This window comes from Bipolaris oryzae, assembly GCF_000523455.1.
Source record: "Bipolaris oryzae ATCC 44560 unplaced genomic scaffold scaffold_10, whole genome shotgun sequence".
Classification (NCBI taxonomy): Eukaryota; Fungi; Ascomycota; class Dothideomycetes; order Pleosporales; family Pleosporaceae; genus Bipolaris; species Bipolaris oryzae.
Window position 1 is genome coordinate 47,046 of NW_006911286.1, and position 11,899 is coordinate 58,944.

The window sequence follows — 11,899 nt, forward strand, 5'->3', positions numbered from 1 at the left end:
CCTGGCACGGCGAGGTTCCCTCATGTGCTCCGTGGGTGTGGAGAGAATAGGAACACGAGCATGGACATCGCGGATCGTGTCCACTTTTCAATATTGATTACCATGCTCCTTCCCTTTTCGGGCCTTAGATCGGATAATTAACGCTGCATCCGCCAAGTTGTTAATATCTTGGGTGAGGTGACTTGCTAAATTTACATTTTAACATGGCACCATATGATATCGTGAGATGCATGTATATTCACATTGGCATCTAGTATACATGCATATGTCGTATTCTGGATACGAAGGTCTATCATGCGACCTCGTGAAGGCAAACCATCAAGTCAAGTGACTATTTATTGCCAAGCGTGTGCAGCAGTGTTAATGTTTAGTGGTGCTTGAAATAAAGTTGCCGGCTAACAGTTATACCCTCGTATGAGCGACGCGGTATAATGGACAACCATCTAGTTGGTTAGTTGAGGTTGCAATTACATCAAGCACATTTTGAACCAGTCGTTGCGTAGATGTCATGTTGAGAGCATGTGTCACAGTCAACCTGAGATTAAGTGCGATATTGATTATACAGAGCTCAATGAGATCTTACAGGGGATAGTACTCATAGATGCAGCTCCTCAAATGCCTCAATAGGTATAGCGTTGCCGAACTTACGTAGTTCTACCTATGAGAGAAGCGTGCAGTTCGACATCTCAAAACAACCTCCGGCTGCAAGACTTTCTCTTATGACATCGTCATGATTTCTCAGCATAGATGAACTTTGCTACTACAAACTCTACTCTACCTTGCAACCACACATTGCGTGGATATGCCATTGTGTGGATCTGCTCTCCGCCTCTACGTAGAGCCCACGCTCTTCATAGACTTTTTTTTCATTATCAGTCAAAGAAGATGTATCATTATATTCAAGGAAGATTAATACCTGCAGAATTGAGTACGCAGAGATAGTGCGAGAGACTGTGCGAAAGAGACATACGAACAATATGGGGCATCGTGTCTAAATTTGAATTCTATTAATGCGCCACTGCGTACTTTTCCTGACACGCCGACCAAGCCCATCTATTTCGAGTCTCAGGCTCGCTCAACAAGCAGCTTACTCTTCTCCGCCAGATTGCAGGCCAACTGAGTCATTGGAATGTTCTGCATGATGTCGAATACGGAGCACTCAACAGCCATCTCGCGGGCGATCCAGTTCCTGACCTCGACAGCCACCAAGCTATCAACACCATATGCGCTCAGCGGCTTGCCCGCATCAATATCCTCTTCAGGTGTCATCATCAAACTTGCCAGTCTCTGCACCATGGCTTTTGTAATGATATGCACAGCCTCTTCGCTGATGGTGCCACACCGTATCAACTCTTCGCGCAACGAGACAACTTGCCCCTTGTTGGCTGAAGTTCCAGCTGCGAGGTTTCTTAGAGCACCGAACCGCGCATCGCATATCCAGTACCATGCATCGTCATGTTCGTTAAACGGCAGACCGCACATGACCTGGCCCGGATGCTTGGAAGGGTCTTCGATGGCTGTTGCTAGCAGTCCATGCAAGTCAGATGTTTGCATGACCTTAAGTCCCATTGCCTTTACGTGGTCAACATATTCGTCATGCTCAGCAACGAACCCAACGGACAGGAGGTAGCCAATATCGATGGTCATTGCAGGTAGTCCTTGACCTCGCCTAAATGCAGCAAACTCGTCCTGGAAGTTATTACCGCATCCGTAGTTACCCTGTCCGCGATGGCCCATAACACCAGCCAATGAGGACAGCATGACAAAGAAATCCATGTCGCGCGGCAGAAGTTCGTGCAGGTTCCAAGTGCCGTGAACCTTGGGGCCGACTGTTGTGCGGACGTTATCGGCGGTCATCTTATCAAAGAGGGTGTCTTGCAACACCATGGCGCCAGTTGCGCATCCCTTGATGGGTGGCAATCCCTTGGCCTTCAAGTCATCGAGGACTACTTGCAAGGCTGCCTTGTCGGCAACGTCACAATCATAGGCCAAGATGTTGACGTTGTACGTATCCTTGAGCTGCGAGGCGAAGGCTTGGTTGTCGGACCCACTGGCTGCAGAGCGAGAAAGGAAGACCAAGTGTTGTGCGCCCTTTTCAGCCAGCCAGCGTGCAATCTCACGTGTGATACCGCCTAAGCCGGCTATGACATAGGTACCGGCAGAGTGGATGCGTACGCGCGGGATGCGAGGTACAGCACGAACGACATCTGCTTCGTCGACGCGAACAACAACCTTGCCCATGTGCTTTCCTGCTTGCATGTGGCGGAAGGCCTTCTCCACCTCAGACATGGTGAAGATTTGAAGTGGTGAAATGGGCTTGATGGACTTGTCCTGAATCAGCTTCGCCGTGTCATTCCATAGCGCAACTGCTCGAGGCGTTGGGTTGTTCTCAAACTCAAGGAGGTTCACACCAATGTAGCTCTTGTTGTCCAAGAGTGGCTTCATGTCAAGGCCGGTATTGGCGAACAAGTCTGCCTTTCCGATTTCCAAGAATCGACCGAATTTTGCCAGGCATTCAGTCCACGATAAACGCAAGGCTTCACCAGCCAAGGAATTCAGCACCAGGTCAACACCTCGACCATTCGTGGCGCGCAATACCGCTTTGACGAAGCTGGTATCGCGGCTGCTGAAAATGTGGTCTTCGGGGATGCCATACTGTTCCATGAGGAGTTGTTTCTTGCTGTCTGCACCGACCGTTGCGAAGACCTCAGCACCCTTGGCTTGCGCAATCATGATGGCTGCTTGTCCAACACCACCAGCAGCAGCATGGATCAGAATTGTCTCACCGGCCACGATACCACCCGCGGTGACCAAAGCGTAGTAGGCCGTCAAGAAAATGAGAGGCATCGACGCGGCTTCCTCGAAGCTCATGCCAGAAGGCACGGGAATCGCGCCTTTGGCTGGGAAGCGGAGATAGGTGGCAAAGGCATCACACGATGCTGTCATGACCTTATCTCCAACCTTGAAATCTGTAACGGCCCATCCGACACGAGTGACGACTCCCGAGGCATCAACACCCAGTTTGTTCTCGGCTAGGTTACCCAGCGCAACGAGCACATCTTTGAAGTTCAGGCCAACTGCCTTCACCTCGATCTCGATCCAGTCATCGGGCAGAGGGGTGTGATATGTCTCATCTTCTTCCCACTGGAAAGTGTCGAGCAGCCCAGGTGTCTTGATAGTCAATTTGAGGGGGCGACCGCATCCCATAAAAGAAACCATCTCGGGATCTCCTTTTGCTTCGTATTTGCGCAGTGATGCATCCATTCCCAGTGTTCGCTCCACACGAGGAATAAAGACGGTTTCGCCGCGTGCAGCAAATTCGCCCTCCGTACCGTCGCCTCGAACGTGCGCCTCAGCAACCTTCAGTGTAGTTTGGGATGCCTTTGCAAAGTCGATGGTTGAGGGCGCCTCTAGATCGAGACATGCAAGGCGTACACCGGCATTTTCGTTGCGGATGGCCCTCGCCAGTCCGACCATGAGGCTGTTAAGAGGGTGGGTGGTATCGAGAGCACCACCGCCAGTAATCCAAAGGGCTCCCTCAGAGGAAAGGACAACATCACGAATTCTTTCCCAGTCCTCATCCGTAAGATTGGCTAGGACTGGGTTCTCCCACTCCGCAAGGCAGAGGCAGTACTTCCCAGCTACACTCGTCTTCGTGATGCTGTTCCATTGAGTAATATCAACTTCGTGACTAGCCGAGGAGAATGCCTCTCTCAAGTGGTTAGCAAGCTTTTGAGATATCTCAGTGCCAGTGCTGATGATCAGACAAGGAGGCATCGACGCCACCGATGTCTCAGGCTTCGTTGAGATGATAAGCGAAACAGGTTCTTTGGAGGTATCTCTATCACCGCGAACATCAACATCGACACCGGAGAATCCAGCCGATTTCAACGCGACGTTCCACTCTTCGGCATCTAGGAGCGGACCGCCTTTTCGGCCATCCGCTTCTCCTAGCCACCAACCAGGCAAGGGACCCATGATGAAGCCCGAGAAGATGCGCTTGATTGTTACCTCGGACAAGACGAGATGGCCGCCAGGCTTCAGAAGTGACTTGCAGTGTGTCAAGGTTTCTTGGATGCTCTTGGTTGCGTGAAGCACATTAGCACATACGATGAGGTCGAACGATTCGGTGCTGAATCCTTGCTCCGTCGGGTTGTTTTCAATGTTAAGAGTGCCAAACTGCATAATCGATGCATCCTTATCGAATCGATCGGCTGCTTTGGCAAGGAACCCAGGTGAGATATCAGTGAAGTAATAATGGGCTGCTTTTGAGCTGCCATCGGGATTGCGTAGACGTTCCAAAACGTGATAGGTGGTACCGCCTGTTCCCGCACCGATTTCTAGGATTCGCAATCCAGGTCGCTTGTCAGCTAGTAGGCCAACGTATTCGGCAACGTTGGTGTTGAAGCTTGTGCCGAATGCGCCACGGTAGAAGGCATAGAGGAGATCACCTTCAGTCATGCACTGCAAAGCTTCAACCTCGTGGGTGAAGATGCGAGAAAGGTTTTGGCCGATACGGTCCACCATTTGCACCGTAATGTCACCGCTCTCCGATCTTCCGATGCGTTCGCGGGCCCGCTGCATCTCGCCTTCAACATCTGCAGGTAGCGGAGGGAATTGTTTGACCTGGTCATGCATCCACTCCACGTACAGCTTCCAAAAACCATCTTGTGGCTGGTGTACTTTGCCTTCTTCACTCTCAAACCAGTCGAGGACGCGGTAGATGTATACCAGACAAATAAACTCCAGAAGATCGAGTACCGAATCATCGTCCTTGCTCTTCAAGGTTCGCTTGTAGATTGTTTCTTTGATTTGGAATGGAGCCAATAAGTCAGCATCCACATGCCAGTTCTGTGCAAAGCACGATGCGCGTGTTTCTAGTCGCTTCGACACATCTTCGGTTGAGCCAACAGATGCAAGTACCACGCCCTCCATGACGATGGTAGGCTCCACCATACTTGATTCTGACATGACGATGTCGGCAGTCCATGTTGTGTAGCTGAGCTTCTTTGCTGTTGAGCAACCGTGAATCTCCGTGCCTGCAACCTTCGGAGTGTTTACTGAAATGAAGATGCGGTCAAAGGACCTTGGCACGACTGCTTCGTTGAGTGCTTGCTCTTTTCCGGAGATGCTCGGGAAGAGCAAGTGAAGAACTGAGTCCAGCGTGGCAGGATGAATGACATGAGGGAACTCGTAGCCCTTGGGCATGATTGCCTTGGTATCAGGCACTTTGATAACTCCATAACTGGCATTCAGGCCAGCATACAGCTCCGTCATGTTGCGGAAAGTTGGACCGTATTGCATACCAATCGTCTCGACTGTATCATACAGGAAGCTTCTCGCCGGCTTCTGGCATGCCTTTCGGGCTTCAACCATCAATGTCATATAGCGCGCGTTTTCAAGAGCCAGCTCTTGCTCCATCGCATTCGAGAAGGTCTTGTAAGTGATTGAGACCAGACCTCGCGCATGAGCACTCCAAGAAGACATTTCTTCATTCCACGAAGAGATTGTAAATTCGTAAAGTGTAGATGATGGTGCTGTCTTTGTGCCTGTTCGGCGATTGTGCAGCTGTGTCATGACTTCAATACCCATTTCTGTGTCCGGCACACGAAGAGCGGTATCAATGCTGACGTCGCGCAATTCAAAACCATGGACCTCATCAGCGGCAGTTTCTTGAGCTATTTGGTTCGCAGCCTCAATAGCCATTACGAGCATACCCGCACCAGGGTACAGGATGTCGCCCTGGACTTTGTGCTCGCGAATCCATGGATTTTCGTTGCATCGCAAGAAGTTGCGCCATGTGTGTTCAGGTGTTCCAGGGAGTCGATAACCTAGAAGGTCGGTGCGTGGCGATTCACGAAGGCGATATTGTCGGCTTAGGTGTGATTCATTCCAGTATGGCTTATGGTTCCAAGCGTAAGGAGGTAGATCGACGAGCATGTTGGCATCTTCTGGTTGTACACCATTGACCTTGTTCAAATCGACCGGGTATCCTTGTGACCACAGATGGCCCATGGCTTCCAGCGCAGTTGTAGCGCCATCAAAATTGCGGCGGAGGATATTTGTGTAGGTGAGATCTGTGGCGATTTTGTCACTGCTAAAAATATCCAGTAAGTAACTTCGTAGTGCTGAGTGAGGGCCCAGCTCGACAAAGACATTGGCGAAGGCTTTGCGCGATTTACTCTCCAGTGGATGGTTCAGTAGACACTTTGTGGCCGTGACGAAATCGACAGGAGATACCAGGTTGTCGACCCAGTAAGATGGTTTCATCATTTCGGGTGTAACGAGTGTGCCTGAGACTGAGGAGAACATGGGAATGGCTGATGTCGAGCCATGCGCAATGCCCTCCAAAGCTCTTTCATATGCCTCACGTGCTGCCTCCATATGGAACGAATGATACGCAATATCCATAGGTAGCCGGGTGCATGGTATTTGCGCGTTTTTCAATAGGTCTTGTAGCTCGCTGATGGCTGAAGCGTCACCGGTGATAGTGCAGGCTTTGGTAGAGTTGAAGCATCCAACAACCACTCTACCGTCTTTCAGATCATTGATATAGGTTTGTACGCTTTCAGTGCTGGTGGAGACTGCCAACATACCGCCGTTGGTGGGAACAGTTTTACTGACTTGCCCTCTCAGCCATGCGATCTTAATCGCAGCCTCTTGATCGATAAATCCAGCGGCATATGCAGCAGCGATTTCGCCACTGGAATGGCCTACAACTGCAACGGGGTTTACTCCAAAATCCCTCAAGAGGTCTACTAGTGCAACCTGAACAGCGGTACATGCTGGCTGGCTGTAGTCAGTCTCTCGCAACTTGCACTCGGTCTCGGTCCGGCTCAGCTCCTCGTTGAGGCTCCATGGGCAACCAAACGATTTGAGCAGGGATTCGGATCTCTGAATACTTTCAAAGTATGCTGGATGAATTGATAGCCCCTTGCCCATTGCATGCCACTGTGCGCCCTGACCAGTGAATACAAAGGCAATGCGCGGGATTGCAGAACCGGAAGAGCGAACCACAGGTGCAAGGCTGGACAATCGCTCTTGCAGTTCGGAGACCTTCGCTGAGACAGCGTATGATTTCCATGGAAGTAGACTTCGTTTGGCGCTCAGTGTAAATGCCAAGTCGCTAAGAAATGTGGGAATAGTAGAAGTCTTCGCGGAGAGATAGTGTTGCAACCGCTCGACATTGCGCCGCACTCCCTCTTGGTCGTTGGCAGAGATTGTAAATAGCTTTGGTGTAGGCGGTACGTCGTGCAGGATTTCACTGGATAGATCACTCGCAGCGTCGCTGGAGTCGCCACTTGAAGTCTCGTCAGCGATTGAACTTGACGATCTACTGGAGGTCCCATTGGAGTAGCCGTCGCCGATTTCAGTGATACAGGGATGCGATGCTGTTGCATGACGACCCTTCAAACCATGTCGTGACAAGAAAGATGCTGTGTCCTCAAGAATGACATGGGCGTTGGCGCCACCAAAACCGAAGCTGTTAATACTTGCACGACGTGGTCCATCAGACGGCCATGGCGTAAGCTTCAAGGGTATTTCGACATTTTCTGGTAGATTGATTTCGGGATTCAGCTTCTCGAACCTGTTTGGGGTCAGTATATGAGTGTGGAAGGTCATGTCAGCCTACACACCAAAGATTTTGAGGTATCAGACCTCGTTCTACGGCTAGTGCAGCTTTTATGACACCAGCCACGCCAGCTGCGCCCTCAAGATGGCCGATGTTTGTCTTTACGGATCCAACATAAAGATTTGACTTACGGCCCTCGACTGACCCAACAGTCTTCAAGATGGCCTTCGCTTCCAATGGGTCACCTGCCATTGTTCCGGTTCCATGTGCTTCGACATAGCCTGTCTCTGCCGGATCTACTCCAGCCATTTGATACGCCCTGCGAATCAAATCTTGTTGCGCTTCACTATTAGGTAGTGAAATTCCAGGCGTATGGCCATCTTCATTAGTGGCTGTAGCCAGCACAACCGCTCGGATAGTATCGCCATCGCGTAGAGCTGCGTCCAGAGGCTGGATATCACGTGACGTTAGTATTGGTTTTCATGCTACAGCGGGTCTCACCCGAGGGGTTTCTGACCTTCAATATTGTTACACCAAAACCTTCTCCACGAGCAAAGCCGTCTGCATTCGCATCCCACATCTTACTCTTCCCTTCAGGCGACAGAATCTTGGCTGCTCCTAAGAGAATGGACATATCAGGGCCAAACATAAGATTGGCTCCTCCTACAACACTCATCTCAGCCTCTCCTGTACGAAGACTTTGACATGCTAGGTGAAATGCAGTTAGACTGGATGAGCAAGCCGTGTCGACTGTTAGGGAAGGCCCCCTCAGATTGTAGAACCATGACAACCTATTGGAAGCCAAAGATGATGACATGCCGGTTGCATGGTAGATTGAAGGGCCCTCATTATCACGGGCCTGTAGGTTGGGGAAATCAGCTGTGAAAGTTCCAATGTAACATGAAGTCTGAGTTCCAGACACCTGGTCTAGACTCAAGCCTGCATTTTCAAAGCCTTCATATGTGGCTTCTAAAAGGATCCGATGTGTCGGGTCCATGGCCTTGGCCTCTTTAGGTGTAATACTGAAGAAGGGTGCGTCAAACACTTTGAAGTCTTGTTGCATAAAGTGAGCATGCCTGTTATGAGATCAAGTTAGTAAAATTGTATGTCGTTAAGGGATACAGGTAAAGGACCTTTGCTGGATGCTGCCTAATCTTTCTGGGTCAGGGTGATAGAATGCATCGACGTTGTATCGATCTTTTGGAATCTCAGTGCGTGCACTGCGGCCCTCGACGAGCATACGATAGAAAGCCTCGGGGTCTCGAGCATCACCAGGACCCCTAAAGGCAATTCCGATAACGGCAATTGGCCTATTCATCTTGTGAAGTGTGGTAAAGGAAGAAGGTGAGGCTTGCTTAATGAAAAGCAATTCGTGTTGTACAAGGCCGCTTGAAGAAGTGATATTTCGAGAAGAACTCGATATTTGCAAATCAATGTGGAAGACTCTCTTTAAATATAGTTATCAGGTCTTCGATCAATGTCTACTCAACATGATTCACGTGTTGCCCTAGTATCAAACGGCAGCTGTCTGATACTACACCGTTATCCCTTGAGCGTGCAGAAAACAGATGGTGCCGGTGAATCACAACTACCAAAACCATCCAATGTAATCTCAGGGTGTGAGCACGCAGGATAGCACCGGTGTCGGACTATACGCCTGTAGGGATCATTCGCCCCGCGTTTACAGAACCCATAGAAAGTGGGTTCTCCGGTTATGGAGCCAGACCTTTTACAAAAGTTTCCTTTTTCGAACTACTCCACAATGCAACATCGGTTGTCCACTGCCGTGAGTCATGAAACGGAACTTGCGTGGTTTTGGAGTATGCACCGATTTCACAACGCACGAATACGACTATCTTGAGCAAAATACAATAGTGTTGACTCTGGATTTAGATATTCCTGTTGGATTGTAAGATTGCTGAGTCTGACGCCCGCTTGAAGGACTATATTGTCAAACCAATCACAGTCTCGGGATAGCTTCTCCCGACGATGAAGCGATAAAGACCATATCAGAACATTAGTCTCAAAGATGTTACTTCCGTCGCCCCCACTTTTAGCAAGGTTATCTCAGACCACTCAAGGCCCTTATTTCGGAGAATTCTCAGAATCGGCTGCATGAATCGCAAAAAATTGGCCCTTGTTTCCGGTGCCCACATCAATATCAGGTAAGAGCATATGTGGAGCTGCTAGGCAAATCAAACTTGACATGAATCGCTTCATTCCACGAGTTTCGGTCGGCACTATATCCGCAATTGGCTTGTCAATCTTTCAATTGAACCGAATCAACAGCAGCATTCTATAAGCCGCTGTTTACATGATGGGTCCCTCATTTCCTCTTCGAGTTGTGAAGATGTCTCAGTGTTAATAGATTTTCAACTGCTTATCTCAGACAGAATGGTCACAGAGTGAAACTAAGTCTATTATTGCAAGATCAATTAATTGCCATTGTCTTCTCCAAGCATCATAGATTGCCAATGCTTTAAGCTTCATACTGTGTGACAGAAGTAGCATAAAATCTGGAAGAGTAATGATCATGCATCAACTATTGGTTGGTACCATCTGAACTGGTTGTCTGGATCATACTTTTGTTTGAGGTATCTGAGTCTCTCTAGTCTCCACGGCTCATAGCCATATAGTGCCTCGAGAGGGTCTTTCATGGTGGCCGTGCTGTTTCCATAGTTAACATATTGCTGCAAGCGTCCGTACCCAGATTTCTCGATGAAGCGCTGTTTCCAATAATCAAGATGGTTCTCGAAAGCTTGTCGATCCTCTATCCGGGCCGGTGTGGCGTTTAACATCCTAGTATCTCATGTTAGCCTTTGGTCGAATACAGATTAATGCAGTTGGTTTACAGGAAATGGTTTGATCCTCCGCGCCATGGAAACGCTGTCGCATCAGGAGCTATTTCTCGCACGCGCTGGTCTGGCAAACACTCGAACATTGCACCAAACCAGCCCCGTCCTTCCCACTCTTCGCTCATAGCTTTGACACTCTCAAAAAACTCGCGTGTGGTCTTCAAGTCAAATGACTCCACACAAGCGGCGCCCATCATTTTGTTGGGGCCTTTAAGCCAAACTTCCGGTTTGCAGTAAAGCTTGTTCATTTCCTTGTAAGTGGAGAATGGCAATTCTGGCCAGGGCACAGATTTTTGTCCACTGTGGAGAACAGGGTCCAAGTTCTCAAAGAGTTTCACGTAAGGGTCTGCGCTTAGCAATGGTCCAGACCATACCAAATTAATGAGGATGATGTGCTGGTAAGGCTTAGTTAGATCCCGAGATGTAGGAGATGGGACTAAATACCTTGCGGCCATCACTCTGTCGTAGCCATAGAACAAAGATTGCCAAGTCAGCAGGCATGGTCTCAGAAACACTGTTCAGTGTTTTGAACACGTCATCGCACTGACCTAGAGTGTACTCGAAGTCCCATGTGTGATGTATGCCGCCGTGTGCCTGTAGGTATACTTGAAATGTAGCCTCAAGTGCAATTCCAAAGTTGTGGCCTGCTCCCCTGATACCCCAGAACAAATCTGGATTGGAGGTTTCTGAAGCCATGACCACACGTCCGTCGGCAAGTAAAAGCTTACAAGACACCATGTTGTCATGTAGAAAGCCATACTTGCCCTGCAAACGTCCTAAACCAGCGCCAAATGCTACGCCAATAACACCAGTAGTAGGACATGATCCCACATCTTTGCATGCTGTCAGCCATGGTTTCCGATGAGAATAGCGTACTATACTTACTCACTTCCATACCCAAATCATGCAGGTATTTGACAAACTCATCCGTTATTACGCCTCCCTCGATGGTGACGTGTCGCTTCTCTGCGTTCCATTGCATCTTATTGAGTGGTCGCATATTGATGCATATCCCGTTTTTGAAATGTCTCACGGTACTAGTGACAGCATGGTGGCCACCTCGAGGTGTGAATGGAATATTCTTTTCTCGGGCGTACTTGACAACCTCGATTACGTCATTTTGACAACCTGGATCGACAATGGCGAGGTATGTTGGACGCGAATACTGAGTGAATCGCAAATCAGCCTTGTCAAACTGCGTTCTATCTGCATCGAACGGTAGGTATATTTGTGCCCTGCTTGAGAGCCTCTGCTGAAGGTCCAAACGAATAGTCTCCCCCAATGAGGCAAGAGTTTTGTGCTCGTTTTCGCTACCCATCTTGGATATGGCATCACTGGCTTCTGGAAGAACCCGTCGATGACTTATAAATCAACAAACACAGAGTGGGAATACTGATTGTTGACAATTATACAATGACTATGCCGACGAAGAATGCATCCTGAGAAGCTACTTTACATCGCATGACGATGG

The 11,899-nt window shown here is 49.2% G+C and overlaps 2 protein-coding genes across 2 annotated transcripts; both read right to left on the reverse strand.

Moving 5' to 3' along the window:
• Positions 1–1,065: 1,065 nt before the first annotated feature.
• COCMIDRAFT_83532 (uncharacterized protein) lies at positions 1,066–8,891 on the reverse strand (the record flags this gene model as incomplete). Its single annotated transcript, XM_007685474.1, has 4 exons — positions 1,066–7,588; positions 7,638–8,023; positions 8,091–8,649; positions 8,707–8,891. The coding sequence occupies 4 exons, from the start codon at positions 8,889–8,891 to the stop codon at positions 1,066–1,068; spliced, it is 7,653 nt and encodes a 2,550-aa protein (XP_007683664.1).
• Positions 8,892–10,104: 1,213 nt separating this feature from the next.
• COCMIDRAFT_22563 (uncharacterized protein) lies at positions 10,105–11,746 on the reverse strand (the record flags this gene model as incomplete). Its single annotated transcript, XM_007685438.1, has 4 exons — positions 10,105–10,372; positions 10,426–10,823; positions 10,873–11,261; positions 11,314–11,746. The coding sequence occupies 4 exons, from the start codon at positions 11,744–11,746 to the stop codon at positions 10,105–10,107; spliced, it is 1,488 nt and encodes a 495-aa protein (XP_007683628.1).
• Positions 11,747–11,899: the final 153 nt, after the last annotated feature.